This window comes from Podarcis melisellensis, assembly GCF_964234715.1.
Source record: "Podarcis melisellensis genome assembly, chromosome: 16".
NCBI classification, from domain to species: domain Eukaryota; kingdom Metazoa; phylum Chordata; class Lepidosauria; order Squamata; family Lacertidae; genus Podarcis; species Podarcis melisellensis.
In genome coordinates, this window is record NC_138533.1 from 28,435,757 (window position 1) to 28,450,655 (window position 14,899).

Consider the following 14,899-nt stretch of genomic DNA (forward strand, 5'->3'; position numbering starts at 1 on the left):
TATTGAGCATTCGCTCTCATTGGGCAATGACATAAATAAAAAAATTTAAAAATTTTCCAGTAGCACCTTAGATATCAACTAAGTTTGCTCTGGGTATAAGCTTTAGTGTGCATGCACACTTCTTCAGATGACAATAACAGTAACTTCTTCAGGTATCTGAAGAAGTATGCATGCACACAAAAGCTTATACCCAGAACAAACTTAGTTGGTCTCTAAGGTGCTACTGGACAATTTTTAAATTTATTTCGACTGCATCAGACCAGCATGGCTACCTACCTGAATCTGGGCAATGACATGTTTTGCAAAAGTAAAACTCTTTCTGTAGACCCAAACTTATCTTCAGGTGACAAAAAAATTATTGGTCCAGTTTAAGTCTGTTTGGTGTGTGGTAAAACTGCATCACCAACCCTCATTGTTGTCTGAATTCCTGGGTCTGAAAAGTGGCTTTTAGCCAGTGGCCAATAGCCTCAAGATGAAAGTTCTTGTGCTGTCTCCTGGAGCCAAGCTGTAGGCTTTTAATACCTCTGAGCTTGGATACAGCAGACAAAACACACTCGCAGGATCGGCCGGTTCCAACTTCACCTTTTCTGCTATCAGACCCTCCCAGTGCTTGTGTGACAGATTTCCTCATTCAGGTTCAAACACAATCTTCTTCTTCTTCTTTTTCTTCTTCTTCTTCTTCTCCTCCTCCTCCCTCCATAGGCCTTACCCTAAAGGCGACGAAAGGAAAAAGGCTTGTTTGAGTGCTTTGTCCGAGGTGAAAGTGCAGCCCGGTAAGGAGATGAACAATTATTATAAAATTTCTTTTCTTTTGGCGTTGATGCACAGGAACCATTTTGTTTATATTGATCTTATGTGAGCTGCCCATGGAGCTTTTTCAGCTGAAATAAATAAACCGTAGCTGAAATACGCACACACACCCCCCTCCCACATTACTCCATCTTTATCCCACATGTCAGCCAACCATTTCTCAATGCTTGCTAGCTGTTAGGGAGAAAGAGTAGCTAACCATTTTCCCAAGTAATTATACCACTGGCAAACAAACTGCTGTGTGTGTGTCCATGGGAATTAAATTTCCTTCTGCGGAAGAGCTTGGGTTTCTTCCAAAGGCTGCAGGCTGTGATCTGAATGTGATAGCCACATTGTTTCAGACACTAATTCCTGGACCAATGTGCAAAGCGATAAGAGGAATGCCTCGTTGAGTTCATTATCACACCAACATGGCAGCGCTAAGTTGATTTACTGGGGAATTCTCTTTCTCTTGGACAGGTTGTTATCTGCCCAGCAACCCCGAAGCGATTGTCTTGGACATTGACTACAAGTCAGGAACTCCTATGCAAAGGTATGGTGGCCTTGTTTTCTTCCTCAGCTCAGTTTGCCTCCAGTAATAAAGACTTGGATTCCCTTCCCCTTCTAAACCCAGGGATGGGGGGTGTCTGTGGACTACAGCTTCCACCATCCCTTGCAGCCAACATGGCCAATGGTCAAGGGGCTGCAGCCCAACCACACTGGCCCACTTTCATTCTGTATTATTATTCACTTTTCCTACTCTTAATGTCCTTCCAGCGCTGCCAAAGCACCTTACTTGGCCAAGTTTAAGGTGAAGAGGTGCGGAGTCAGCGAACTCGAAAAAGAAGGTCAGTACAGTAGCTTCCCAGTACATATGATGTCTGTCCCCATTTGCATTAGAGTTTCCTGCAGTGATTTCCCCCCGCTTCCTGTATTTTAGCTGAAATATACCGTATTTTTCGCCTTATAGGACGCACCGTCCCATAAGGCGCACCTAGTTTTTTGGGGGGGAAATAAAGGGGAAAAATTATTTTAACCCCCCAGGCGCGGGGCTGGGGCGGGGGAGGCCCGCCCAAGCTTCCCCCGACCCCAGCCCCCAAACAGGCAGCTCTCTGCAAGCCGTGGGAGCCCAGTGCTGGTTCCCGCTGCTTGCAGAGAGGTCCGCAAAGCCTGGACGCGCTGAGCTCAGCACGCGCAGGCTTCAGCATGCAGGCAAATCTCCGCAAGCAGCGGGCTCCCGCTGCTTGCAGAGAGGTCCACGAAGCCTGGAGAGCGAGAGGGCACCGACCCCTCTCGCTCTCCAGGCTTCACCGAAAGCCTGTATTCGCCCCATAGAACGCACACACATTTCCCCTTCATTTTTGGAGGGGAAAAAGTGCGTCCTATAGGGCGAAAAATACGGTAAGAATCTGTGGCTTCCCCTTGAAGAGGAATATAATTTACATGGGTGTATTCCATATGCTTTTCATATTGAGTGCCTGTGAGTTATAAGGAAGTGATTGTTACAGTCAGTAAGATCAACCTTCTCCATGAAGCCTTTGACACAGTCCCCTAGATCCTATGACCTCACTGTGTGTCTACTCCTAAGTATATGCAGAGGAAATAATTGTACAGTGGACGCTCAGGTTGCAAACGTGATCCGTGCGGGATGCACGTTTGCAACCCGCAGTGCTGCGTCTGCGCACGTTTGGGTTGTGATTTGGCGCTTATTCACAAAGCACGGTTTAGCGTTTCTTCGCATGTGCAACCGCCGAAACCTGGAAGTAACCCATTCCGGTACTTTCGGGTTTCGGCGGTTCCGTAACCGAAAAAATGCAACCTGATATCCTTTCCCTGTTTACTCCAGCCTCCTCATTTCTGTTGTGTGAAACTTTCTATTTCTTTATTCTACTCATTTGGTTCCTGTCTGACCTTTCGATCCAGAAAGATCACCACGGTGGCTTGCTCGGATTGCTTTTACTTCCTGTGGAACATGGCATAGTTCTGCAGTTGCCTCTCCTCTCTTTCGGTGCTGGCTGGTGCCCATTATGGCTGGTTGGATGAAAGACGGGAGGCTGGCAGTAGGTGGCGCCAGAGCCAATGACCAGCAGAGCCAGCTCAAGCTAGCTTTGTCTCCCAATCCTCCTCCTCCTGGCTGGCTAGCTGGCTAGCTATTTATCTCTTTATCTATAGCACATTCAGTTTAGAAAATCCAATAAAAAACAGCAGCAGAACCATTCTACTAGGAAACTCAGAAACAAATGATGATTATTTTTTAAGGGAAGGAGAAGTAATATTTTAAAGATTGTATCCAAAAATAGCATCCTGCACATTAGGCAGAAAAAACCAGATGCACAAATATAGGGCGGGGGATGCCTGGCTTACTAGCAGTACGTGTGAAAAAGATTTAGGGGTCTTGGTGGAACACAAGCTTAACATGAGGCAACACTGTGATGCAGCAGCAGCAAAGAAAAAAAAGCTAATACTATTCTAGGCTGCATCAACAGAAGTATAGTGCCTAGTTCGAGGGAAGTCATAGTACCACTCTGTTCTGCCTTGGTCAGACCACACTTGGAACACTGTCCAGTTTTGGGTGCCACAATTTAAGAAGGATGTTGACAAGCTGGAATGTGTGCAGAGGAGGGCAACCAAGATGATCAAGGGTATGGAAACTAAGCCTTATGAGGAGCATTTGAAGGAGCTGGGTATGTTTAGCCTTGAAAAGAGGAGACTGAGGAGGTATGATAGCCATCTTCAAATATATTAAGGTCTGTCACATGGAGGAGGGAGCATGCTTGATTTTTTCTTCTCTGGAGGGTAGGACTCGAACCCATGGCTTCAAGTTGCAAGAAAGGAGATTCTGACTAAACACTTGGAAAAAACTTTCTGACTAAGAGCTGTTCAGCAGTGGAACAGACTCCTGTGAGAGGTTGTGGTCTCTCCTTCCTTGGAGGCTTCTAAACAGAGGTTGGATGGCTTTCTGTCATGGATGCTTTAAGCTGAGATTCCTGCACTTCAGGGGGTTGGACTAGATGACCCCTGGGGTTCCTTCCAACTCCATGATTCTACGATTAAAGCTACAGCTCTTGCAATTATTCTTGGAGGCGGTGTTCCTTTCAGGAGGATCTCTTTAGTATTACTGCTAAAGGGGAAGTGTTTTTGTTATTTAGTTGTCTCCTTCTCTTGGCAAGCTTGCATGGAGTCCCAGCATTTTTTCTCCCCAGTGAAACTGCATTTGGTTTTACTTGGATTTCACCCTCTTTCCAGGTCTGCGCTGTCGTTCGGACTCCATAGATGAAAGCGGAGAAGATGGGGTGGAGAGCAAGAAGATTTGCTGGCAGGCAGCCATCTTCAAAGTGGGCGATGACTGCAGACAGGTAAGGAGGCCGCAAGCCCTTTCTCAGCAGCAACCAGTTGAACTGTGGCAGTAATAAGCGCGCATATTACAGTGGTGCCCAGCAAGACGAATGCCTCGCAAGACGGAAAACCCGCTAGACGAAAGGGTTTTCCGTTTTGGAGGTGCTTCGCAAAACGAATTTCCTATGGGCTTGCTTTGCAAGACGAAAATGTCTTGCGAGTTCCTGCAGTTTTTTTTCCTTCCCCCTCCTTTTCCCCAAGCCGCTTATCACCTGATCCGCTCACCTGCTAAGCCGCTTAACAGCTGATCCGCTAAGCTGCTTAACAGCTGATCCGCTAAGCCGCTTAACAGCTTCCAACTCTATGATTCTACGATTAAAGCTACAGGTCTGTTCCGCTAAGCCGCTTATCAGCTGATCCGCTTATCAGCTGATCTGCTAAGCTGCTAATAGCGCTAATCCGCTAAGCCGCTAATGGGCTTGCTTCGCAAGACGAAAAAAACGCAAGACGAAAAGACTCGCGGGACAGATTCTTTTCGTCTTGCGAGGCACCACTGTATTATTATTATTTTGCTTTCTCCTGAGAGCGAAAAAACCCCACGCCTGCTGCCCCACTGCATACATAGGCTTTAATAATAATAATAATAATTTTATTTATATCCCGCGCGCCCCTGCCAAGACCGGGCTCAGGGCGGCTAACAACCAATAATAAAAACAAGTTGATTAAAATACACTTTAAAAACAATATTAAAATAAAACATTAAAACATTAGGATGCAGCCTCTTCACAGGAGGAGAAAGGAAAAACAAAGAGGGGGAGGGAATCAAACTGATTCTAAGCCAAAGGCCAGGCAGAACAACTCTGTCTTACAGGCCCTGCAGAAAGAAATCAGATCCTGCAGGGCCCTGGTCTCATGAGGCAGAGCGTTCCACCAGGCCGGGGCCAGTGTTGAAAAGGCCCTGGCTCTGGTTGAGGCTAATCTAACTTCCTTAGGGCCCGGGACCTCTAGGGTGTTGCTAGTTACTCTGAGTAACTCTTACTCAGTTGGATAACAACTTCAGAATTTATTGCAAGCAGTGATATGAGAGCTATTTATTTATTTTTATTGGTAAGATTCTTCTCCCCATCTTTTTCAAAAAGAGATTTCAAGGTGGCTCACTGTGCAGAGTGACACGAAGGGGCCAGGGCTGCAGCATACAGGAAGTAGGCATGAGGCCTGCTGTTTTAGAGCTGGGAATGCCCCCTGTCTGAAAGCCCCCCCCATGGCCACCAGCCAATATAGACCAAGGTGGTCCCAACGCATGGTCTAAGGGCCACGTGCGGCCCTCGAAGCCCTTTTCGGCAACTGTTGGGCAACATTTGACACCTGCAGCCCTCGTGCTTCTTTCCCAGAGTTGGGCAAGGAGGTGCTGGGACTTGGGTCTGGCAGGTCACCTCCTTCCCAAAGCGTTCTCAGCTTTGGGAAGGAGGTGGGTGGGCTCTAGGATCCTGCCAGAGCCTCATGCCTCCTTTCCCAAATCCTGGTGCCTCGCTTAGGTGGCTATCGGAAGGTGCACAACGGCTGGGTGTGTCAAATTTTGACCTCAAACCCCCCCCCCCAGTGTGACAAGACAATGTGCAGCCTGCGGGTTCCATGTCAAAGTGCTCATGTGGCCCACTTGTTATGAAAAGTTGGGCTGCCCTGATACAGACGCTGCTTAGCTACATGGACCAGTTGTTTGGCTGTGTATGAGACAGCGTCCTATGCTTAATAGGAGCCTTCTGCAAGTGAGCCAACTTAAAGCCTGCAGCAAAGAAAGATGGAGAAAAAGCCAGGGTGACATCCCCTCTCATGGCATAAGTAAGGCATGTTCTAGCTCTAAGGCTATGCTTTGAAGCACACTGTTGAGATTAAGTGGACGTGCTCCAGCTATTGGATTTACACAATTCCCTGCCTCCTTCGGCCAAATCGGTTTCAAATCCAGTTGCTTGCCTCTGTTTGCCTCTGCTGAATCTGATTTCGTTTCCTCCTAACATGTCTTCTATGCGTTGTTAAACAGGACATGCTGGCGTTGCAAATCATTGACCTCTTCAAGAACATATTTCAGCTGGTGGGTCTAGACCTGTATGTGTTTCCGTACAGAGTAGTGGCCACAGCCCCAGGGGTGAGTATTTACTTTTTGTCTCTTCAAATGGAAAGACAGGATTTAGTGCCCCTGGGAAGGGGCAACTTGCCACTCCCTTTCGAAATCCCATATATCTCTAACAATGTGAGTGTTTTTCTCTGACAAACCTCCTTTTCCTCTTGCAGCCTCCAGGCGGTCCTCTATAGGGGGCTGCACAACTATAATTCCCATCAGTCCCAGCAAGCATGGATGATGGGAGTTGTAGTTCGGCGTCAGCCAGAGGGCCAAGGGTTCTCCCTGCCTATTCTAAAATGTGTTCCTGACCTTTTATTGTATTGTATTTCTATACGATGTGCAGCACCTAGCACATACCGGCAACGTTATTTTTTTAAAAATGAGCCTTGCTGTACGGCAAGGTCCATGAGTTGTGGTCGTTAATCTTCCTGCTTCCTTCTCCTAGTGTGGCGTCATCGAATGCATTCCTGATTGTACGTCCCGTGACCAGCTGGGCAGGCAGACAGACTTTGGGATGTATGACTACTTTACAAGGCAGTACGGAGATGAATCAACCTTGGCTTTCCAAAAGGTATTCTGCCCGATGCTGAGCCAGACTTGGTTGTGGTAGTGATTTCACAACACCCCTCCACCCCCCACTCATCCACCCTCAGCCTGCAACAAGACCCTCACCAGCAGCCCATACTCTCAGGAGGTTTAGGAAGAGATTTGCTCTCCCTGACATTTGCCTTTTGCTGCTGTCAGCCTCCTCTAGAGTCAGGATATGGGAACCAGCTGTATGTAATCTACCCTTCCTCTCTGAACTATATTTAAGTCAGGCTCTTTGGAGTACAGCAAGACTAGTACCAGAAACTTTATGTAACTTTCATTTTTGCTTTATATTTATGTACCTAAGCCTAGATATGGTAAGGTTTTTTTTTTCCGTAATAATGAATTTAGTCTGTGTTTGCTAAATTGTTGGTTTTTTTCATTTTGAATTTACTGGCATGTTCTGTATTTGGTATGTTCGCATTTCCAATATTCTCTGTTTTTATGTTTTGGGTGTCTGCCATAAGCTGCTTTTGGCGCAGGTCATTGTGGGAAAGCGGCTTATAAGTAAAACCAATCAACCAGCTGATATAATAACGACCAGGGATGCAGTTCAGCAGCATCCCAAGGGCTACACATGTGCCATTTTTTAGAGGTTAAAAATTTAAAAATTAAAGGCACCCCCCCAATTCTGCAAAAGTCAACTTAATCACCCCTGTAAAACTGTTTGCTGCAAGACTGACAAAATTATTGGTTTCAGAGATACTGGCTTCTACCCCACTCTTCCTATTATCTGTAATTTCTCAGTGATGATCTGAAATTTATATTTCTTTTTCTTTGCCAACACTTGACTCATCCTTGCAGGCTCGTTACAACTTCATCCGCAGCATGGCTGCCTACAGCCTCCTGTTGTTCCTGTTGCAGATTAAAGACAGGCACAATGGCAATATCATGCTGGACAAACACGGACACATCATTCATATTGGTTAGTTCACTCCTTGGTTTTGTTCTCTTTGTTTGTTTGTTTTTGGCATTGAGAATTTTATTCTTTTCTGCACAACTCAAATACATGTAAATATGTTCTTACGCAAGGACATATCCAGTTAGAGAAACAGCACTAAGTGGTACCTCGGGTTACAGACGCTTCAGGTTACAGACTCCGCTAACCTAGAAACAGTACCTCAGGTTAAGAACTTTGCTTCAGGATGAGAACAGAAATCATGCGGCAGCAGTGGGAGGCTCCATTAGCTAAAGTGGTACCCAGGTTAAGAACAGTTTCAGGTTAAGAACAGACCTCCAGAACGAATTAAGTTCTTAGCCCGAGGTACCACTGTTTACTGAAATTAAACACCAAAGCAGTTATTTATATTCTATGCAATGTGTTTCAAAGCATTATAAACTGTTACCAACCTCAGGTATGCTACCATGTCTTAGTTTTCATTGTTTAAATCTAATAAAATTGTTTAGTTTAGCCATTGTTGTAAATTCCCCACAATGTTTCTACCCATTCTTGGAATATCAGAAAACCTCATGGTGTGCTGGTTAGTCTCTAGGGCAGAGGAGACCTGGGTTCAAATTGTCTCTTGTCTGCGCAACTCAGAAGGGGGCCTTGAGCTAGTCGCCATCTCTCATCCTAACCCGCTCCACGGAGTTCTTGTGAGGATCGAAAGGGAGGGGAAAACTCTGTCTAGAGCATGGGTAGGCAAACTAAGGCCCGGGTGCTGGATCTGGCCCAACCGCCTTCTAAATCCGGCCTGTGGACGGCCTGGGAATCAGCGTGTTTTTACATGAGCAGAAGGTCTCATTTTATTTAAAATGCATCTCTGGGTTATTTGTGGGGCATAGGAATTTATTCATTTCCCCCAAAAAAATATAGTCCGCCCCCCCCCCCCACAAGGTCTGAGGGACTACTGAAAAAGTTTGCTGACCCCTGGTCTAGAGCTCCTTCAAGGAAGGGATATAAACATAATAAATAAATAAAACCAATTGGTAGAAGAGGTGCTCTTCTGTTTATGAATGTACTTCCGCTTCTTATGTGTGATGTAAAATTTCATTGGTCCTTGTCCAAGGATGCTTAGGCCACACTTTCAGAGGCAAAGAGTTCTCTCCTAGCAGAGACTTAGAGCGCCTATATACTCAAGACAAAACCGACGAGTGCAGGTGATGTTTAACCCTTTCCCTGCCAGCTATTTCCCCGCTGAAAATCACGCGCCCTGATGAGCCTCAGGGCGTGTATTGTAAACGCAGACCCCAAACTTCAGAGGGGGGAGGAGCGGCACTTGGCAAGGTTGTGTGCGGAAAGGGTAAAAAGGTTCTTTTTCTCCTTGCCGTTCCTTTCTCCCTGCCGTTCCACTCCTTAAAGGGTGCACGGCTCCTGTGGGCTTTTGCGGGAGGTGGGGGAATTGCCATAGCCTTGCGCAGCCTTTCCCGGCCGGAGAGGCTGTGCACGGCTAAAGAAGCCAAGACAGCGAGCGGGATCCATCCCGCTGGCTGTCTTGGCTTGTGCCATAGCCGCGCGCAGCCTCTCCCGGCAGGATGGATCCCGCTCACTGTCTTGGCTTCTTTGCTCTTTGGGGCTGGGTGGGGGGAAACCCAGGCTTCCCCTGGCAGCCCCGAGAAGCTCTGCGTGCAGCCTGTCCGCTTCTCTTTGGGACTGGGCGGGGGAATAATATTTTTTTCCTTGATTTCCCCCTCTAAAAACTAGGTGCGCCTTATGGTCCGGTGCGCCTTATGGAGCGAAAAATACGGTAGTACTTTTGAATGAGGGAGCAGAATGGGCCTGTTTGATCCTTCTTGTGTTTTGTTTTGTTTGCTTCCCCTCTCCCTCGTCCACCCCTTCCCTGGCACAGACTTTGGTTTCATGTTTGAGAGTTCTCCCGGCGGAAACCTGGGTTGGGAGCCAGACATCAAGCTGACCGACGAGATGGTTATGATAATGGGAGGGAAGATGGAGGCCACGCCTTTCAAGTGGTTCATGGAGATGTGCGTCAGGGGGTACCTGGCAGTCAGGTGAGGAGGCTTGCACTCTGGAGTCAATCTCGAGCCCCAATAATAATAATAATAATAATTTATTATTTGTACCCTGCCCACCTGGCTGGGTTTCCCCAGCCACTCTGGGCGGCTTCCAACAAAGATTAAAAATACATCAAAATGGCCAAATTACACCGAAGGCCAGCTCATCTTTCCTGAGGTCCATTCCTGCAACTGCCTTGTGGTGTGAGGAGGGAGGTTGGCATCACAGCTGCCAGTCCTAGAGGAACGGGGGCTGCCTTTCTTGCAGTAATTTCGTTATGGCTGATAGATTGCAGGTGGCAACCCAGCCTCATCGGCAAACGGGTGATGATTTAATTACAGTAATAAGGTGTGGTCCACCCCCAGACCGAGTCCCTCTGGTTTTATTTTCTTTCTTCAGGTACAGGAGAGGCTCTAATAATTCCCTCTCCTCTCTCTGTGCATGTCTATGTCTCCCCCCCCCCCCCTGCACAGGCCTTACATGGATGCCGTGGTCTCTCTGGTGACGTTGATGCTGGACACAGGGCTGCCCTGTTTCCGAGGGCAGACAATCAAACTGTTAAAGTAAGTTGTGCCTCTTTCCTAATGGCGGGGGATGCCCTCTGGAAGAACAAGTTAAGCAGGCCTGGGCCTAGTTTGGGCCTGAATTGGAGTCTGCCTTGAGTTCCACACGGAGCCTTTTCTTAATGGGCACAGCCAGACTCAGAATGGGCAGCCATGGGGTGGGTCTGGGGGGAGGTTGCTGTTCAAAGAACAACTTTTGGGCAATTCGAAAAATAAGGGTCGTGCAAAAGTTGCATTTTGTTAGTTGAGGCACAAAGTGACTGATAACAATAGGAAAAGCAAATCGTGCAGTCCAGGCTCCCCTAGATTTATTTATTTGAAGCGTTTGTGCCCCACTCTTCAGCCAAACAGGCCCCCAGAGTGGCTCACATGCAGCCAGTTAAAACAAGTCTCTGCCCACATGCTTTCCATCTAAAAAACATGATGCACAAGGGTGAGGGGACAGGGAGGGAAGTGGGGGGAAAGCAAAGTTGGGAACCATTCTTAAGTAGTAGCTTTTACAGGTAAAGGTAAGGTAAAGGACCCCTGGAGGGTTAAGTCCAGTCAAAGGCGACTATGGGATTGGGGCGCTCATCTTACTTTCAGGCCGAGGGAGCCGGCGTTTGTCCACAGACAGCTTTGCGGGTCATGTGGCCAGCAGGACTAAACTGCTTCTGGCGCAATGGGACACTGACAGAAACCAGAGCGCACGGAAACAGCGTTTACCTTTCTGCCATGGTGGTACCTATTTATCTACTTGCACTGGCGTGCTTTCGAACTGCTAGGTTGGCAGGAGCTGGGACAAAACAACGGGAGCTCACTCTGTGGCGGGGATTCGAACCGACGACCTTTTGATAGGAAAGCCCAAGAGGCTCAGTGGTTTAGACAACAGCGCCACCTGCATCCCCTATAGCTTTTACAACGACCAACTGGCACAGAAAGGCTGGAGGTACATTATGGAGCTGGTCTTTCAGCAAAGCGAATGGGATGAGCCACGCTTCCCATTTCTTCCCCTGTGGCAGCCTGATGGAATGGCTGCTCCTGGGTGACAGAAGCATCCAGTTGGCCTGATGGAGCTGGTCTTTCAGCAGAGCTTGATGGAACAAGAATGCCTTGAACAAGCATTCTTGCGTCTCCTTCCTCTGCCTAAGGCGCTCCTCAGAATACTGTCAAGTTCGCAGTTCTGAGGATTTCCTCCTACTCTTAACACAGGCTTCCAGATAAAACGTGTCCTCTGAGCAAGGAAGCATCTGTCAGGGAACTGACATCGGAGCCAGAAGTGGAGGCAGGGCTCCCAAGCGATGCCGGAGAAGGGCCAAGCAGGGAGAGAGGGGACTCAGCGGCTGGGGAAGGAAATCAGCGTAACACCAGGGATAAAGGGGGGCGGATGGGGGAATCGGAGAGAGGGCTCCAGGACTCTTCGCTGGAGACCAGGGGGGAGAGCACGGGTCCTCCGCTGACCACACCCACCCTGCACAGAAGACTTCCGTGCAGGGAGAGTAGGCGTAGACTTGGCGTCAAAGAACTTCTTTGCTGGAAGAAGTTCAAGAAACGCCCACTGACGGATTCTGCTAGCGACTGAACAGCCATGAAGTGAAGGGCTGTCCAGCCAGGAAAGGTTTAACCAGGCTACCTAGCCAGGAGTGGCGGTAACTTACGCACGAGCAACCCCATATAACCATTACAGCATCCCTGAGGAAAGGGCACAGGTGTGAAAGAGCAGCACACACCTGGCGTGCAGATTAGAATCGCACCCCTCTGAGCAATTCTAAATTTTCCTTTTAAAAAAGCAGCCCTGGTTCCATAAAGTGCAGTGATTTTTTTTTAAAAAAATGTATAATTTTTTTATTAATTTTCACAAAAACAAAAAGCTTGCATTCAAGAAAGAAGCATAAAATAAAACGTTTAAAACAGCTATATACGTTGTCAGTATTGAATCCACATTATGGGATTACTTGAATCCCTGAAGTGCAGTGAATTAACTGAATGCCCGAAGCGTGGCACGGCATTCTAGAGCGTAGGCATCGGATCGTTTCCATATCTGGAAGTGAAACAACATGGGACTTTAGAATAAATGGGATTAGGATTCAGCTGCCGGGCATCAGCCCGATTTCCACAGAGCAGCCTGTGTCTCATTTTGTTGTCAGAATCAGAGGCCCTAACTAAGAGATGAGACATTTTTGTCCTCGTAAGAACATATTCAATTTGGAGCAACCACTGCGTTCTAGGGGAGCGAGTTCCATAGTTTGTGTTGCTTGAAGAAGTCCTGTTTTTCCCCCATCTCTCCTGAATCTTCCAACATTCAGCTTCATTGGATATCCACAAGTTCTGGCGCTGTGTGAGAGGGAGAAAGAACTTTTCTTCCTCCACTTTCTCTGTCCCCAGGCATGATTATGTCTCTTCTCACTTTCCTTTTCTCCAAACTGCAAAGTCCCAAACTCTTGAGATCTCCTCTGCTTCCTCCTCCAACAGGAACAGGTTCAGCCCCAACATGACGGAGAGAGAAGCGGCCAACTTCATCATCAAAATCATCCAGAGCTGCTTCCTCAGCAACAGGTAGGCCTCTACGCGTCCGCTGGCTTATTTCCTGGTCCTTCTCTAGCGAGGGAACCTTTCTCAGCCCAAGGGCCGCATTTCCTTCGGGGCAGCCTTCCAGGGGCCACATCCCAGTCATGGGCTCGAGCCGGAGGCAAAACCAGGAGGAGCGATGAATGAGAATTGTACCTTTGGCGCAGTAGGCTCCATCCTCCGCCAGACAAGTGGCATTACCACCCTGGCATTCCTTCTTCTGTAACTGACCCTTGGCAGTGAAAACAGTGGAAGCTTCTGTATTTCCCTCAGTCTGCCCGGCTCTGAAACCCTAAAAGGAACTTTATATGTACTGCCAGGTGTGGTCATTTGCCACCCAAACCTGCTCCACACCGTCTAGGGCTGGATCTCCACTGATCTAATTAAAAACACGCTATTTTCCATTGGCGAAAGATCGCTGCTCTACAGCACCCTCTGGTGTCACATTTTTTAAACACCTTTTTCACGTTACAGTGGTGGTACCTTGGTTCTCAAACTTAATCCGTTCCGGAGGTCCGTTCCAAAACCAAAGTGTTCCAAAACCAAGGTGTGCTTTCCCATAGAAAGCAATGCAAAACAGATTAATCCATTCCAGACTTTTAGAAACAATCCCTAAAACAGCAATTTAACATGAATTTTACTATCTAATGAGACCATTGATCCATAAAATGAAAGAAATAAACAATGTACTGCAGTCACACAATCAATCAGTAGCTGAACTGGGTTCCACACAGTCAAAAAGAAGAGCCACAAAAACACAAAATAAATAACAAAAGCAGACAGACCTCAGCGTGACACTCAAAATGGAAGTGTGGAACTCAAATCGGAAGTGAGACACTCAAAACGGAGCATGTTCAGCTTCCGAAAAGAGTTCGCAAACCAGAACACTTACTTCTGGGTTTGCAGTGTTTTGGTTCCAAGTTGTTTGAGTACCAAAGCGTTTGAGAACCAAGGTACCACTGTATAACTCACCGGTGACCACTTCTGAATCACCTTCTGTTTCTGTTATCTTTTTTCCAGGAGTAAGACCTACGATATGATCCAGTACTACCAGAACGACATTCCTTACTGAACCCAGATGGGGTTATCCTGGGGGATCCACGACCCTGTCTCCGTCGTTCCAGCCTAGAAACGTGATTTCCTGGAAGTCACTGAGTCCTGCCTCCGGTCAATCCTCTCTGCGTGCGTGTGCATGTGAATGTGGGTGTGCCCGTTTTACAAGACCCTTGTAACAATCAGCACCTCTCAAATAGTTCCTCTTATCTTCTCCAGGGTGTCCGTGTCCCTAGATTGCACAGCAGCTGGCTGCAGTCACGGATTTTTAAAAAAACCTGTCGCAGCTACGAATGAGTGTAAAACTCAGCAAGGAAACGATAAACCTGAGGAGTGTGGCGATTGCCAGGGGGTTTTGTTTTGGCTTTCGGAAGCAAGTTCCATCAAAACGCCCACTCTGTAGGATCCGGCAGCAGTCAAATGCTCTAGAGCCGCTGCTCAGTGCGGCGAGGAAGCATTAAGTTGCCCTGGTGAATGCTGTAGAAATTGTAATGATAATCGTCTGTAGGTGGTGATAGCCCTGCATCTGTGTTAATATTGTACTTTGCACTGTAAATGGTTCCTGCTCCACGGTCAGTATTTCTTACCTACATGAAGAATGTATTTCCTCCCCCCTTTTGTGTGGTTTTAAGGAGAGAAACTCTATCCAAGATATATTTAATCTAAAAAAAAAAAGGAATTAAAAAAAAAGAAGGCCTTAGGATACTTTACGTCTTGGCTCCAGCGTTTCTTTCTGTTTTTTAAAAACAACTGGCTTCAGAGATCATGAGGATTAGGCAAATTCACGAAGAACAAAGGTATCGGCAGCTACTAGCCACAGCAGTTGCCTCCGCCGTCTCACTGGCTGCTGAGAATCGCAGGTGAGCAGAGTGCTGTCCTGTTTGCAGGCCATGGCCAAAGGTCAGGAATGATAGGAGAGCAACACCTGAAGGTGGGGGCATCGTGGTGGGC

At 47.4% G+C, this 14,899-nt stretch overlaps 1 protein-coding gene across 2 annotated transcripts in view; it reads left to right on the top strand.

Annotated features, from left to right (window-relative positions):
* PI4KA (phosphatidylinositol 4-kinase alpha) overlaps window positions 1-14,658 on the top strand; it is a 104,054-nt gene extending 89,396 nt beyond the window's left edge. Inside the window, exons 45-55 of one of the 2 annotated variants that reach the window (XM_081893169.1) lie at window positions 703-773; window positions 1,270-1,342; window positions 1,567-1,637; window positions 4,036-4,145; window positions 6,164-6,268; window positions 6,690-6,815; window positions 7,637-7,757; window positions 9,622-9,781; window positions 10,259-10,348; window positions 12,800-12,883; window positions 13,916-14,658. In XM_081893169.1, coding sequence (XP_081749295.1) covers window positions 703-773; window positions 1,270-1,342; window positions 1,567-1,637; window positions 4,036-4,145; window positions 6,164-6,268; window positions 6,690-6,815; window positions 7,637-7,757; window positions 9,622-9,781; window positions 10,259-10,348; window positions 12,800-12,883; window positions 13,916-13,967 — 1,063 coding nt within the window. In that variant the 3' untranslated portion in view covers window positions 13,968-14,658. Of the gene's footprint in view, window positions 1-702; window positions 774-1,269; window positions 1,343-1,566; window positions 1,742-2,195; window positions 2,342-4,035; window positions 4,146-6,163; window positions 6,269-6,689; window positions 6,816-7,636; window positions 7,758-9,621; window positions 9,782-10,258; window positions 10,349-12,799; window positions 12,884-13,915 lie in introns of those variants that run through there. The other variant, XM_081893170.1, reaches the window with a different exon arrangement.
* Window positions 14,659-14,899: the final 241 nt, after the last annotated feature.